The 17,571-nt window shown below is 42.1% G+C and overlaps 1 protein-coding gene across 1 annotated transcript in view; it reads right to left on the bottom strand.

The window, feature by feature from the left end:
* Positions 1-9,292: 9,292 nt before the first annotated feature.
* arid3c (AT rich interactive domain 3C (BRIGHT-like)) overlaps positions 9,293-17,571 on the bottom strand; it is a 102,465-nt gene continuing 94,186 nt past the window's right edge. The window contains exons 6-10 of the mRNA XM_056279027.1: positions 15,483-15,666; positions 13,646-13,890; positions 12,537-12,827; positions 10,108-10,197; positions 9,293-9,480 (exon numbers count right to left, since the gene is read on the bottom strand). Coding sequence (XP_056135002.1) covers positions 9,293-9,480; positions 10,108-10,197; positions 12,537-12,827; positions 13,646-13,890; positions 15,483-15,666 — 998 coding nt within the window. The remainder of the gene's footprint in view (positions 9,481-10,107; positions 10,198-12,536; positions 12,828-13,645; positions 13,891-15,482; positions 15,667-17,571) is intronic.

The raw sequence follows: 17,571 nt of genomic DNA, 5'->3' as shown, positions 1-17,571 counted from the left end.
CCATCCATCCATCCATCCATCCATCCATCCATCCATCCATCCATCCATCCATCCATTCATCAATCATCCAAACCGCTTATCCTGCTCTCAGGGTCGTGGGGATGCTGGAGCCTATCCCAGCAGTCACTGGACGGCAGGCGGAGAGACACCCTGGCCAGGCCACTTGGACAGGCGCTGCTTACAAGGGGTCTAATTTAGGATGCTGCAATGCACTATTGAGTCTATTGAGGTGTTATGGATGCAAGTAAGCAAAACTTAAGCGAAGGGAGGTCCCCAGCTTGATGACTCTAGTGACATGATTGGATTTGCACACTTAACCCTTTAACATCTGGAGCAAATGTGTGACTCAGGACTATTTTGGGACAGACAGTGATTCATTGTCCCGTCCAAGGACAGGGGTGGATCTATTGGCTGTTCAGTCACTTCGATTATAAAACATTATCACCACCAGGCCATGTACAGTTTAATGGTTTCATTTATTTACCCACAATTATACAGTAGAGGTGATCTATGACCTCATTGTAGTATTTAATATTTCAAAACGTGTAGGTCTATTTAATTAAGTGTTCTGTTTGCTGGTAACTGTAGACGAATACTAATCAGATGAAATGGACACATGCGAGTCTGTCCTCCGCCAAAAAACGACCCCATAGGTCGTTTGTACAAGCAGCTCATTACGACCTGTAGTGACGTTTTAAGCTACTTCCTCCGTAATTGCAACACGTTACTTCCCTGTAACAATGAGCATCTCCTTCCATAAGCTATCACTAGGACGAATATTAATAAAAGCAAAGTTTAATGTCACACAGCGGTTATAATGTCCACGCTAGCTGACTCGCTAACTTTTAGCTAACGTTAAGTTAGCTCTTATGACGTCATTCATAGGTAAACATACTGCCAATAGCAATCTTAGTTACTATATTAGACGGCGAAACAACACAAAAACGCACTGACTTCATATTCTATTGTTCTCACATTTTTAAAAAAACCCACAATGCACAGAGGCGAAAAGTGTCTGTGGCGTATCTCCTGCCGCCGGTAGGGGCGCTAATGTAGGAAACGCTATGTGGTCGTATGGGTTGGAGGACTTGCGCCTTTTTCAATACTTGGCAGTAAGGTGTGTGGGACACGGCTGGAAGAGGTTAAAACCGCTTCCGGCTCATCCATTCCTGCCACGTCTGTGCCCGGTACATTCCATGCAAGACACTGCCGTCGGTAGAGATAGCCGTCACTGGTCACTTCCGACTCAGTCCGTCAGTCTCCTAGATGTGCCACAGCACAGATGACTGTGACGGGGTTAATTATGAGTAGAGCAACTGGTATATTTTTCAAAAACCCCTGGTATATATATATATATATATATTTCCCCCCCCCCCTCTTCACATACCTCTTCCACCACCTTCAGACCAGACTAATGGTTTGGCCTATTTTATTGCTCCGGTATTGATTAGCATCCTGCTTGTCAGTGGTGCATAAAATGAACACTGTGTTATAGGGGCATGGATTTCTGTCAAGCCATGACAAGATAACCTATTATCGGACGACCAGCCCTAATTTGTTTTTGTTTATTCAGAAGTATAAAGTAACACTTAACAAGCACCAATAATAACTCTATTACCTGCAAATCCCAGTAAGCCCATCAATGGTCACTAATCTTGCCCGCTCCTAATTACATCAGGGTTTCTCAGCCTTAATTAACCAATCTTTACCCAATTTTACCTGCTTAATGCTGCACACAACAAAACATCGCTGGTTAAATTGCCTCCGTTTGCTGAATAGGACTCTGGCCTGTTTTCTGCTGTTGTCACAAAAATATAGCTGCAGGGGGCAATTAACAGGGTCAAAGCAGTTTCAACCCCCCCCCCCCACAGCTATTGGCAGATTCGGACCAAACGTCCTGCGCTTGCATCTGGGGTGTACGTGCACATGACCGGCATGAATTCAGGGGGAGCAAAGGTTTTTATTCAAAACCAAACATGTTTTGAGCCAAATGCCAAAATCTTAGACGGTTGTGACAGCGCCGCTTCCTGGCCACTTCTGACCACATGTTGTTCAGAATGTTGTGCAGATACCCAGAGTAGAACAGCAGACATGCAAACGGGTTCCAGCCAGGCTGCATGTCTGAATGTGGTGGTCGTAGTATCACATTCCAAGAGTGTGGAAATGTATTTGGAGAAACAGATTTCAATTCTTACTTTAACTGTGTTCTTACTATGGATTATAATAAAAGATCCATCCGTCCATCCATCCATTCATTCATCCATCAACCAAACTGCTTATCCTGCTCTCAGGGTCGCTGGAGCCTATCCCAGCAGTCACTGGGCGGCAGGCGGGGAGACACCCTGGACAGGCTGCCAGACCATCACACAGGCCCCCCTCCCACACACACACACTCACACACACACACACACACACACCTAGGGACAATTTAGTATGGCCGAGTCACCTGACCTACATGTCTTTGGACTGTGGGAGGAAACTGGAGCACCCGGAGGAAACCCACACAGACACGGGGAGAACATGCAAACTCCACATAGAGGACGACCCAGGACGACCCCTAAGGTTGGACTACCCCGGGGCTCGAACCCAGGACCTTCTTGCTGTGAGGCGACCGTGCTAACCACTGCGCCACACAATAATATAATAATAATAATGATAATAATAATTGATAATAATTATTATTACAATTAACTACTAACTAATTAATCGCTAACCACTGCACCACCGCGTAATAATACTAATAATAAAAATAAATAGTCATGATGATAACAACAATAATAATGATAATAATAATAATAAATAATAATGATGATAATAACAACAATAATAATGATGATAATAATACTAATACTAATAATACACAATAATGATGATAATAATAACAATAATAAATGTTAACAACAACAATAATAATAATGACGATAATAACAATAATAATAAATAATAATGATAATAATAATAATGATAATAACATGTGTAATTACATATAATTGCACATGGACCTAAAGAAGCAGATATTAAATATGTACTACATAATGTGTACAGTTTCTGAGGACAGAGGCAACTGTAAAACCATGAGAACAAAACTGACCATAAAGTTACCACATGACTCTTTACTTTGGGATTTCAACATGTTCTCATTCAGTCAGCCAGTCAAAGTGAGTCAGTCACACCAGCAAGGAAAGAACCAACATGTACATCTGAACCAGGGAAAGAACCAACGTGTACATCTGAACCAAGGAAAGAACCAACATGTACATCTGAACCAAGGAAAGAACCAACATGTACGTCTGAACCAAGGAAAGAACCAACATGTACATCTGAACCAGCTGTCGTGTGAGGAGGCAAACCCATATGAGTGAAAGAGGTGTGACTCTTACTGCAGCAAGGAGGCAGAAGACCGTTACGTTAGAAGAAGGAATTTATTTCAAAATATGCTACAAGTCAAATGGCAGAACATGGAACCTCTTTCACCTGTTCTTTGTTTTTAGCCCCTGAGCACCATAATCCAGCTTCCCACAGTGTGCTGGATTCACCGAAGATGAGCAAAACGGAAATAAGAGAAACATTTACAGTTTAGTAAAGCCACGAGAGGCTCTGAACACCACCAGCAGCGCCTAGCTAATACACAAAGGAAAGAGCACGTCATTTAATAAGTACATACTTTACTGGAGAGAACATGTGTTTTCTGTTCCTCTTGTACACAGAGCTGTCCGTCAGGTTGTGCTAGTTTGCTCTTTGTTGTTAGTTTTATAACACAACACAAGTGAAGCTCCAACAACTCGTTGGTAAAGTGAAGATCGGTGAGTCGTTCCAGTCATCACAACTGTGCAGTGATGAACATGGTCTACGTGTGTCCACGTGTGTAGTACTGCAGTATGTACAGCAGTATGTACATGTACAGCAGTACATACAGCAGTATATACAGCAGTATGTGCAGCAGGACACAGGAGGAGCATGTCATGTCATGTCTTCACACACAGGCAAAAAACACTGCCAATCAAAACCTAGCAGATGGTTGTACATGGTTGGGGAGGGCTGTAGATGGTTGTAGATGGTTGTAGATTGTTGGGGATGGTTGTGGATGGTTGTGGATGGTTGGGGATGGTTGTAGATGGTTGGGGGTGGGTTTAGATGAACATGTATGTGCTCTCACTTTCAGAGGTTTGGGGTCAGTGAGCTTGATAACATTTCTCGTGGAGGTCTGATCATCAAGGCTTTTGCCTGTAGATGCCTTCTGAAACAATAAATAATGAACATCTGGTGTAGGACAAGCTCAGCCACAAGGCACATGCAAATAACTCACGACTTTGGCAAAGTACTCCAGATGTATTCAGTACATACAGTTTTAATATAAACTTGAGATGTACTCAAACTCAAATTCAAACCCGAGTCAGGATGAGAGATCTCAGATCCCATGGGATCACATTTTGCGGGTTCCGTTTGGAGTTGATCTAGTTGCCTGATAGCTCATGAATCTTTTGCAAAGTATTATTACCCTCACACGCACCATGCCGGGCCACGTGACCACTGAGCTGACAGCGGTTTTTAATGCATTCAAGCTCGTGGTACTCATGCTACCACAGGACGCACACTCTGTAGGTCAGTTCTGTTTACTGTGATCCTCCAAACAACTCACACCCCTGCAACCCGTTTTTTGACGCACAGGTAAACACAAGGGTCACGACCACACCCAGGCCCACAGTCATAACTGTCATAACTGTCATAACTGTCAAAACTCATAACTGTCATAACTGTCATAACTATCACAACTGTCATAACTATCTTAACTCATAACTGTCATAACTATCAAAACTGTCATAACTGTTAAAACTCATAACTGTCATAACTATCACAACTGTCAAAACTGTCATAACCGTCATGACAGTCATAATTGTCATAACTGCCATAACTGTCATAACTATAACTGTCATAACTGTCATAATTGTTATAACTGTCATAACTATCATAATTATCATTACTAGCATGACTCTCATAATTGTCATAACTATCATAACTGCCATAATTGTCATAACTGTCACAACTATCATAATTGTCATAACTATGATAACTGTCATAACTATCATAATTGTCATAACTGTCACAACTATCATAACTGTCATAATTGTCATAACTGCCATAACTGTCACAACTATCATAATTGTCATAACTTTCATAACTATCATAATTGTCATTACTGTCATAACTGTCATAAGTATCATAATTGTCATAACTATCATAACTGTCATAACGGACAAGTGAGAGGCTGCTCGTTTTTACTCTGCAGCAGGATTGTGTATTATTATAGTTTTATCATCACTACTAATATGCTAAATATCACAATAAATTATCATGTAAAACAAAGTGATTAGCCCCGAGATACTGACTGAATGCATGAACATGAATTATATAATATATTGCAGTTCCCAAAAAATAAAAATAAAGAAAAATACAAGCCACAGCATCAGTCATCTATAGATTTTTGTCGTCTTCAAACCTTATTTTCTCACAAACGATGAACGTGGATCACAAGGGACACACTTCAGATGAGCGGTTCAGATTGTAGACGTGTTCGTTGGCACAGTCTGTTACACATGAGGTAGATGTGTGTTAATACAATATTCCCTTCTTTGGTAGACTCATACAAAATATGCAACAACAAAAGAAAAATCCAGTGATGTTAAAACAAAATAACATTGCTTTTCAAATGGCTTTACAAAAAAATTAAAATGATAGTCATGAGGTATCTCTTGTATTTATACTCTGCCATGTATGTCTATATACAATACTACACTGGTGAGGTATTTATACTCTGCCATGTATGTCTATATACAATACTACACTGGTGAGGTATTTATACTCTGCCATGTATATGTCTATATACAATACTACACTGGTGAGGTATTTATACTCTGCCATGTATATGTCTATATACAATACTACATTGGTGAGGTATTTATACTCTGCCATGTATGTCTATATACAATACTACACTGGTGAGGTATTTTGTATTCAAGAAGTCTCTTAAAACGAGAATGCAAAGGAAGTGATGCGCCTGAATGCAAAAATAAAATAAAAATGCTGCCCTGGATTTAACATGAAAAAATAAACAACATTTAAAATGTAATGCTTACACAGATCTCACCATGTCTCTCACAATGGTTTCCCGTTTCCCTCTCAGTAAAGACAACATCTTGTTTTGTTTTGTTTTGTTTTGTTTTGTTTTGTTTTGTTAGAAGCGAAGCAGAGACAGACAAACGTGTAACAAATGAAAGGGGAAGTAGCTGTCCTACGCTGGACACGTTGTACACAAATACATGACTGAGACAACAAAACTGGATTCTATCCACAATACACCAAAAAAAAGAAAAAAGAAAAAAAAAATCTATCGAGCACTCAACACCATTAACGGTTTCAGGAAAAAAAATGCTCTCTCTCTCTCTCTCTCTCTCTCTCTCTCTCTCTCTCTCTATATATATATATATATATATATATATAAAGATAGATGTAGGGGGAAAAACATTAATACATTGCAGTACAAGCTTGTTTTGTGTGTCACACACTCATCAGCTGCCAGTGTGGTTAAGCAACAAAGAAGAAACGCAGCCAATAAATACTACGTTGCCCTGTGTCACGCCCCTAGTTAGGGTGCACAGCAACCAATGGGAGGACAGAAAGCATTTGAAAAATAACATCAGAAACATTACAACCAATGCAACACCCACAAACATTACTACAAGTTACTTATGTTGAATATTAAGTGTAGCTGCCAGAAAAGCAGTTACAAAGAAATGGCTGAAGCCAGACACCCCGTCTATAGAGGACTGGTATGATTTCGTCGATAGAGGACTGGTATGATGTCATCTATAAAGGACTGGTATGATGTCATCTATAGAGGACTGGTATGATGTCGTCTATAAAAGACTGGTATGATGTCATCTATAGAGGACTGGTATGATGTCGTCTATAGATGACTGGTATGACGTCATCTATGACATGTTTGTGATGGAAAGAAGTACTTTCTCCATGAGGCTCGAAGAAACTAAATTTGAGAAAATTTGGGAGAAGTGGAAATTGAATATTTCCCCAAAACATCCTTCTTTTGTTTAAATTTGTTTATGTATGGTTTTTGTACTTTTTCTTTCTTTTTTCTTTTATCTCAAATGGAAAAACACCCCATTTTCTATTTTTGTATTCTATAATTACACTGTAAAATGCAGAAAAGATGGATCACTTTATAAAAGTACCTAACTAAAGATGATTATGTAAAATGCTGTTAACATGTGATTCCAAATTTTTAAAAAAAAAGGAATATTACAGCCAATGGAGTAGTTAGTTACGATGCACAGCAACGATTGGGAGGACAGAAAACATTTGAAAAATATCATCAGAAACATTATAACCAAGAGATTGGTAGCTTAGCTTGTACCGCAATGTATTAAAGTGTTTTTTTTCTTACATCTATCTTAATATTCTGCTCCTCATTTGTTGAGCACTTTTATCCACACCATTGATGGTTTCTGAAAAAAACAAAAACAAAAAACACTATATATATATACTGCTGTTTGTTGCCTCTGTTTGGCCACATTCTGGCTACTAAACTAATAAACTCAAGTGCCCTAACGAGTCCTGTGGTAATTAGCATTTTCAAATAGATAAGCCACAGGACTATTTTCTTGATTTTTTTTTCAAAGCCTGTGGCAAACACAGATGAAAAGTAACTCTGTGCATGTTTACTGTCTCTCTGACAGCTTGTTTTTATGTCACTGGTACTTTTAACTGTGATTGAGAATGGTTACGGGACTTAAGTCGACATGTGAAGATTACAGAATATTTCCTGAAAAGAAGGCAATGCCTGTTCGAGCTCTGCCGCATTCATCCCTTCAACACAGATTTTGTCAGAACTTCCAACCACAACCAGGAGTGGAGCAACGATGAAGGCTTGCAACAGCTACCACAATAAATGGGGAAGATGGGGGAGCAGACAAATTGTTTTGGGTTTTTTTTCGCCATATCAGTTGACCATGTCATTGTTGCACTACAATAGTGACACAACAGTAAATTAGACTCATCTCACAGTACATTGCTAGTATGTGTAAAATATATGTTTTCCTCCTTGGGTGAGCTTTGGTTTTGTGACTATTCTTACTATAATCCTTTTGTGTGATCATTGGTGCTATACAACTCTATAAATGCTGCAATTGTTGTGCAAGTTTGTGCTTAGTCAACTTCAAATCTGTGTTTTCTCTTTGGTTTAAGCAATTTTTGAGCTCTGAATAATGTCAACATACTCAATAGATCATCTAGCAGTTCTTCCTTGAAGTTAGACAGACAGTGGCCCCATTCTCAGCTGGAGAGGCTACTGTGTTCAGGTCCTTGAAGGACCTCCATACTGTGGATGATCCAGTGTGTGTGGATATTCAGGTCCTTGATGGACCTCCATACTGTGGATGATCCAGTGTGTGTAGATATTCAGGTTCTTGAAGGACCTCCATACTGTGGATGATCCAGTGTGTGTGGATATTCAGGTCCTTGATGGACCTCCATACTGTGGATGATCAAGTGTGTGTAGATATTCAGGTCCTTTATGGACCTCCATACTGTGGTTGATCCAGTGTGTGTATTCAGGTCCTTGATGGACCTCCATACTGTGGATAATCCAGTGTGTATAGCTATTCAGGTCCTTTATGGACCTCCATAATGTGGATGATCCAGTCTGTGTAGATATTCGGGTCCTTGATGGACCGCCATACTGTGGATGATCCAGTGTGTGTAGATATTCAGGTCCTTGGTGGACGTCCATACTGTGGATGATCCAGTTTGTGTAGATATTCAGGTCCTTGGTGGACCTCCATACTGTGGATGATCAAGTGTGTGTAGATATTCAGGTCCTTTATGGACCTCCATACTGTGGATGATCCAGTGTGTGTAGATATTCAGGTCCTTTATGGACCTCCATACTGTGGATGATCCAGTGTGTATAGGTATTCAGGGGAAGGCAGCTGAGTTCATACACAGCATATACAAACAATGGTACATAAACTTTAAATGCACTGTGAAGGGACAGAAGGATGAGCAAATACTTTTTTTTGTTTACATTGTCCAAGTGCTTTGTCTGTAAATAAGGTGTGTTGCTTTTAAGACCGTAATCATCTTAACTACATGTGATTGGATCCACAGGCAAGAAAGGAAGCTACCTACAAGAACAATAGGGAATCTCAAAGACAACGGCTTCTTGTCTTTGGGAAGAAACTAATTGTTGGGAAGAAGGCAACAATGAGGTCTGGGAAACTCAGGGGGAGGAGATTCTGTGTCCATGAACTGAGGATGAGGAGGAAACAGAAGAGGAAGAGGAACAGGATGGCTGAATCTGTGTCGGCAAACCTGGACTGGTCTTTTCCTGAGACTGGGAATTTGGGTGGTTGCTGCGGTGTCTGCCTGTCATCCCCACTATGGCTGGCTTCCGAGCAAACAGGACACCTGGGAAGGGGATGGGAAGGAATGAAGAAATAAAGTGTGCACATGCAAAATTAATGCTACGTTATATGCTCGCTAACAAGAATTATCTGTTTCAGCTGATGGCAAAACACAGTAAGATGTTCTTTCCTGTTAAGCACCATCTTTAACAATAAGTGTCCCTTTTTAGCAGGCTCTAAATGGACACCCGTGCAGACAAGCATTATAAGTGACTGTCGAGTAGTGACAGGACCAAGCTGGTTCAAGTCAAGCCTGTACCTTGCTTGGAGTTGGGTCTCAGGAAGAGACCTCTAAACTAGATATGATGGCCAGCAGGCTTATTCCATGACGTGACTTGTCTATCTGAAGGTAATTACTGCCCCTCCGCTTTAGAGCAGAAGACTGCTTCTTCGGGGCTAAACTGGGTGCCCCCCGCTTCCAGCACGCAAGACAATAAGACCCATCGACCTCACATCCACAGACCCAATTTTGAGATATTTAACTTTTTTAACTCTATTGGACTGCCACTTCATTACGATGGATGTTATAGCAAAGACATCAAATTGCGAAGAGGACTAAGCACCAGGGTGCTGCTATAACTTATTGAATTTCCTGCTTGCAATTACATCAGCAAACGGCCCCTCTATTTACCTGTGTAGACAACTCCATTTATTTCTATTGACATGTTGATGCTGCTAATGCTGTTGGTAGACAGGTTCAATGCAGTCTCTTGTCTATCATCTGTCAAGAGAGGAGGCAGAGAGCGAGAGAGAGAAAAACTCAATATGAGCATTTAGAAAAGGAAGCAAGAAGAGCACCCCGGTGGAATATTGGCGATAATTCAGAGAGTGACAGGATAAGGAGCAGCTTATTATAGGATGCTGGGGGAGAAGAACTGACAAAAGATGTTGCGGTCATTTGTACATGTCAGTTATTTCTCTCTGTTATGCCACATGGCTGAATCCTCTTACAACACACAGCCACCTGTTTGGAGGACTTTGGTTCTCCATAAATCTTATATGACATGAAACGAAATGATGAGCAAAAGACACGGATATTACATGCAAATGATGATGACATCAGCCAGCTAACAATCTGTAAATCTAAATTTAAACATCTGGTTGCATCTGGGTGAAGACAAGTGGTGGCTGGCCAGTACAGGGCACTGGGACGCCGCCCCCTTCAAACATCAAGAGATTAAAATCTACTTAAACATGTTAAATATCATTTAGATATATTATGCAAATAATTATGAAATAAAGGTGTTTTTCAGTCTAGGAGCGCCTGTCAGCAGCCATTAAATATTGGTTCAAATGGTATTTGGTTGATTTCTGTCTGAATACATATACTTCCTGGGTGAGGGGCGCTGACCAAATGAGACCTTATGTAAGCTCTCAAACTTGTGGCGAGCAGGTGACCTGAGGCTGCTGTCTGATTGGTTTCTTCAGATTTTCCAGGGGGCGCAATTCTGTGCACCCCAGACACTCCAATTTTTATTGGCAGCGAATTGGTGTTGTTTTAATGTTGTTGAATCTAATGTGACTGGACAGTCCTCGTGGCTGTCAGTCATGTTCACACCCACCACGACGCCTCGTCTCGACTGTCAATCATCCACCATCTACAAACCCTGATAAAATCTATAGGCTACATTGTCCTTCTTAATAACGCTGTGACTGTAGACATTAAAACAGCTGTGAGGTGTGCTGCGCCAAGGTAAATTGCGCCCTCCCCCAGATATTTTTAGCACCAGCCGCCACTGGTGAAGACACATAATAGTGTTTGGTAAGTGTCTGTGTTTCTGTCTGTGGGCTGGAGCCAGACAGTCAGTGTGAATGAACCTGAGAAAGATTCTCGATTATTTTTCCCACCATGTATAAAGCACAAAGCCTACGATTATGATTAATATGAGAGAGGCAGCGGTGCAGACAGAAATGATATCACACTTGAACAGACAGGCCCGTCATTCTTCGTTTAGCCACTATCATTAAGTAATATCTGACTCAGAGCTGGTTGTCTTGCAGCCATCCAAACCCACAGCAGACTGCAATGTTTTACTCAGGACCCCTGGGATGTGGCTTCTGGCCATGAGAGGCTATTTCACCATCACGTCAGTGGGGCTGACTTCAAATTGCACATCTAATATGATGAATTATGCACACATTAGTGGCTTGGGCATTTCACAACAGCAAAAACATCGTCTTTGGAAATACCATTCGTTACTTTTGAAATACTGTCCAGAGTAAACATAACTCATATGGCACCTGGGTACAAGTATGAACACTGCAAAGTTAGCTGCTAGTAGCAAACTAAGCGCTTAAGAAAATCATATTAAGTTTGTTTTGGGGGAAAAAAAGGCCAAAGTAATGCTTATATCACTAGAGATATTGAACCCACGTTTTTCTTAATACATCTGATTATTATTCTTTGACATAAATATGTTTGGCCAAAATTATTTTTTAATCGAATTATTTATTCATTCATTCATCTTCAGCCGCTTCTCCGGGGTCGGGTCGCGGTGGCAGCAAGCTAAGTAGGGCACTCCAGACATCCCTCTCCCCAGCAACGCCCTCCAGCTCCTCCTGGAGGATCCCAAGGCGTTCCCAGGCCAGATTGGACATGTAGCCCCTCCAGCGAGTTCTGGGTCTACTCTGGGGTCTTCGTGTCTGGTAAACCTCCAGAGGAAGGCACCCAGAAAGCATCATAATCAGATGCCCGAACCACCTCAACTGGCTCCTTTCGATGCGAAGGAGCAGCGGCTCTACTCCGAGCTCCCTCTGGATGTCCGAGCTCCTCACCCTATCTCTAAGGTGGAGGAGCCCAGACACCCTACGACGGAAACTCTGTTTTTTAATCAAATTATTCAAAATAAAAAAAACTTAATCGATGAAGAATGTCTGACTCAACAGTAAACTTGCTAAATTTTCAGACCTAACAGAGCAAAGGTGGATCCACCTTTGCACCTTTCCTGAAATAAGTTTGTTCCGGGTTTGTTTCAACTTAAAAATCAACTACCAAGCCTTAAAAACAGGAAGAACCTTTACCTGATACCATGACTATCTTCTTCTTCTTTGGTGTCTTACCTCTGTTGTTGAGTTTGATGTTGATTGGTAGCTGCGTGGCCATGGCCAGCAGGTTCTGCTGCAGGGCATGTTGCATGAGCCTCTGCTGCTCCTCTGCCATCATGATCATCTTTTTCTCTGGCGGCTCTCCACTTTCCAGCTTCTCCCTCAGCTGCTCCAAGGCCGCCGCCTGCACTGCAGCCGCAGTCTGGGCGGCCACAGCGTGGGCGGCTGCGGCCGCATGGTGCCCACCACCAACAGACATGGGCAGCGCCATATGGCCCGACATACAGCTGGACATCAGAGGCTCCTCTGCAGAGAACGTCAGTCCCAGTGAGGTAAATACCACAGTTCACACAAATGACAAAAACGGGTTTTTCTATGTTCAGGAAATGTCCGCAATATTTAAGGATTTATCAAAGACAATGCTTGGATTTAAGAATAGGTGAGTGGAAAGCCATTTATGAACGCTTCTCCTCTCCAATCAACCAAAGCAACACATTAGATAAACACCACTCCCTGTGCTTTAGAATGTGCTTGAGGTCAACACAAACATATAGCATGTTAGCGTTTACTGTCTAATGTTCTTGTTGGGCCATTTTTTTTTCTTGTTGGGCCATTATTAAAAACTTGCCAAGCTCTTGCACAGCATTCCACTGTGGCGTGACGGGAGATCTGCTGGTGCTGCTATGAGGAAGTCCCGTAAGATGTTTCCTCTTTTAGAAGAATGACCATACTGGCCACAAGTTACATGAAGACGAGTGGATGGAATTTGAATAGCGGTTTTGAAACTGTTTTTCTTAACATCAGAGGATTCTGAGACCTTCTTTCGGGATTTTGCGATTTTGCAATAATGTTTGTAAGAAGTGGTTTGCTCCACATGGTACGCAATGTGCCATGTTCTCCTGACCCAAAGTTGTGTCAGCGCTCATATAAACAGATCAACAGTAGTTTTGGGTTGGATCTGGCCCGCTCATGGGTTTGTAACTAATGAAATAACACCAGGACAAGACTTAAGACTTATTCTAGATCTATGATTTCATCTAGTGTTCTCCCACACATTCCATTAGATTACAACAGATGCTATGTGAGAAAACTGGAGTAGCAAAGAGTGCTGCATCATTCCACACCTTTCTTGATCACAGGGACGTGGGCGATAGGGCCTCCGTTGTGGGAGGACATGGGGAGGTGGGGCATTTGCATCTTTGGGGAAGAAAGAAGGGTGGGGGTGCCCACAGGGGAGTAGTTGAAGATGGCAGAGCCATAACTCTGCCTCCGGCCCTCCCGCCGGTTGCTGTCGATGGCTGCCTGAAGCTCGCCGGGGGAGCTTAGTCCCCGCTTCTCACATTCATATGGGTAGAGGTACTTCATATACCTGCATGGAAGAGGAATTGAGAGAAAAGATGTTCTCAGGTGGTGCCACATCATCGTTTTTATCAGTCTTGATTTGACCTGATCCATTCTATCTTTTTAACATCTTTCGCCACTATCTATAAGATGAGAACTGAACTTGTATGATTGTTTTAATGTTAAAGGAAGAGGCTGAGTATCAGTCAAATGAGCCCCCCCCCCACATCACTGATGTTGCTTTCGTTTTATAACACTTGAAGCAGGTCCAACAAAGAGCTTAACCTCCTTTATGCTATGTTTCTGATAATACTATAGTGTCATATCAACACTGATAACTTTATAGGTGAAATAATCATCACTGTACACCAAAGATGAAGCTAGGCTTACTGGCTCCATGTAGTTCTGTGTGACCTTGAGGTGTAAGTACTGATCAAGAATAGATCAAATGAAGCAAAACTGCTGCAAACAGAGTCTACGTGACCATCACAGTCATGAGATGTCTCCTTTTTGACTGGAAGTGTTTCCTCTGCAGTGAAAATGAAGTTTGGTCACACAGAAATTTGACTAGCATTAAACTGCGAGCCAGAGATCCCACCGTTCTACCAGACCCACTTTCATTCTCATGCAACAAGACACCAATGTGTCTGCTTTCCACCATCATAAAGACCGAGCAATGCTACGCAATTTGCAAATGAGATGCTGTATCAATACTGCGGCTAAAAATAGTAAATGCCTACACACTATATTACCACAATTATTGTGAATCATGGGCTGTTTTGGCAGTAATAAGACCACATAAATACCATCTTTAGAGAAGATAAATGGTATTTTGAAAGTGCACAGTCAAATATTAACTCTGAATCAGGGGGCATTTAGAGAAAAGCAGTGGGAATAAAACCCACAACCACAACAAATGAATTACCATGATGGAAATATGAACCAAAAAAAAAATATTTTTTTGGGACGCCCCCTGCCCCCCGCTTTTTTCTTCTCAATTGTACTTGGCCAATTACCCCACTCTTCCAAGTCATCCTGGTCGCTGCTCCATGCCCTCTGCTGATCCGGGGTGGGCTGCAGACTACCACATGCCTCCTCCCATACATGTGGAGTTACCAGCCGCTTCTTTTCATCGGACAGTGAGGAGTTTCACCAGGGGGATGTAGCATGTGGGAGGATCATGCTCTTCCCCCCAGTTCCCCCTCCCCCCTGAACAGGCGCCCCGACCGACCAGAGGAGGCGCTAGTGCAGCAACCAGAACACAAACTCACAACCGGCTTCCCACCCACAGACACTGTCAACTGTGTCTGTAGGGACGCCCGACTAAGCCGGAGGTAACATGGGGATTCAAACCGGGATCCCCATGTTGGTAAGCAACAGAATAGACCGCGATGCTACCCGGACCCTCCAAATAAAAAAAATCTTATGACAGATTGTTAATAATATCAAAAACACAAACGTGAGTAATATCAAGAACGGACAAGATCAACATCAGTGGGATGAGACCCTATCATTAACGTAGATTTCCCACTCATGACACGCCACCTGTGGCTGAGTTAAACCAGCAGCAGTGAGGTGCCGCTCAGCCGGAGCTCTCCTCCTGCCTCCGCTCGTGCTTACTGTGTGCGAAGGGTGAAAGCTGCACTGGTAATGGAGGTCGGGAGGTTAAGGCCTTTGGTGATCTCGCGCCATATTTTCTTATTGATGACTTCCACTAAGCCGCCTTTTTCAGTGACGAGCTTGTAGAGCATGTAGAGATCCAACACCTGCTTGGCCATGATAGGAATCCGATTCACTGGAGTCCCTGCAGAAAGCAAACGCAATATCGACAATCAATTCCATTAACTTTGGTTTCCCCCATCAATAGATTTCTGCACTCCTTGTGAGGCCAATTTATCTGGAGCCAGTTAAACGTCTGACAGTTCTGTTGACGGCAAAGAAACATAATTTTTTGAATCGCTTCTCCCACTTGGTGTCACTGCATTGTTATATTTGTGCATTGTTTGGAAATAAAGAATTTATACTTTTAGAGTTCCGACACAGACTTAGAAATTATGATATTATGGGTGCAGTCTAAACCCTAAACATATCAAGACCCCAAACAGTATTGAGACATAACCACAACGAGACAACCGTTTGATCACTTTTGATGACGTGAACCCGAAGAATCAATTCTTAAACACGCACAATTCAATTCTCCTACCAAACATGCACTCTTTTAAACTAAAACTGAATAATAATGGAAAAAGGAGAGTAAGTCTAAAACTCTAGACCTTACTTACAACTCAAGGGACAATCTGGAAAATGGGAGGTGTTTTTTTTTCTCTCGCAACTTTGGCCCCATATTAGCAGGATAAAAGGGCCTGCATTATAATTTGTATTTGCAGTTTAATGTGAGGAAATAAAGAGAAGCCCCGGCTCATTGTTGGGACTCCGAAGTGGTTGACCCTGAGATAATTAACCTGCATTTTGCTGATAGTGTTCCATTGTGCCCATCGGATTTACCATAATAGCGATCAATAGCTGCAGAAATATAGTGCAAGCAGCAGCAGTCGGGCCTTTACAGCGGAGGGGGGGGGGGCTGAAATATCGTCTGAGGTGGTGAAAACACATCTATTAAGCCCAGTAATTACAGCTTCATTTCACTCCGCTGGCATGCTGGCGGGCGGGCGGGCGGAGAGACAACACTAAAACTTTCCTCTCTTCAGAAGACAATGCTGCTATACTACCACAGTTAGCGCCTATAAACAATAGCTTCCTAAAAAGTTGTCACAGTTCTGATCCACAGTGTGAGGTGTTTTGTTCTTTGGACAGTTGATGGCAGGTAATGACATAAATGACATAGTTCTCTATGCGTTAGCATAACTATAGGAGGTGCTTTAATTTTGAAAAAGGACACCTTTGCAAAAATGTTGCAGTTGTTTGTAATCATTAATTATGTCAGCGGAGTTTAATGACGTGGTGGGAGATCGACTTGCTCCGCGGAGTGATGAAGGACTGTCCTACCACTACACTGCAGCGAAATTAAAAGTTTCCGAAGGGTCGCTATCATGCACGCACAGAGGTTTCCAGGAGCAAAGCCACTTTCATCCAAAGCAAGATCTGGGAGACCTAAAAGCAGCCATATCATCTGGGGGCCAATAGTTGTTTATAAGACAATGTAGCAACCACATCCAAAGCCCAAAGCCAGCTGAGCAAAAGAAAGCCCTACTCCTGTTCATAAAGCTACATTCATAAGACAACTAGCAAAATGCAGCATTAATGGAGCAGTAATATTTCTTTGACCTCAAAACAAGTCCGGATGGTTAGCATAGACCCAAAGACACAGAAACTTCCCTTTTATGAATATAAAATAAGCCTTGTTTACACATGAATCTCCGTTTGAAATGTTTGGCTGTAATTTTAGGGCTTATGTCAGGAAACAGCCACATGAACGGTTCATGAAACAGTGGAGCCTACAGAGAAACATGGTGGCAGCATTCAGTTTTGGGGCTGTTTGTTGGGTTGGTGACCTGCACAGGATCAACTTAGCACTGACTGAAGAGAGGTGTCATTATATTCCACAGAGGCACGCCATCTGATCTGATGTGAAGTTATGCAGAAGAGGAAGACATTTCCAGCCTGACAATGATCTGAAACAGCCATCAGAGCTTTGCCAGGACCACGTGAAGTCTGAGGAAGAGCAAAGAGCTTTGGCTTGTGAGGCCCC

The sequence above is a fragment of the Lampris incognitus genome, chromosome 1 (assembly GCF_029633865.1).
Source record: "Lampris incognitus isolate fLamInc1 chromosome 1, fLamInc1.hap2, whole genome shotgun sequence".
Classification (NCBI taxonomy): domain Eukaryota; kingdom Metazoa; phylum Chordata; class Actinopteri; order Lampriformes; family Lampridae; genus Lampris; species Lampris incognitus.
This window is presented reverse-complemented; position numbering and strand designations above follow the sequence as displayed.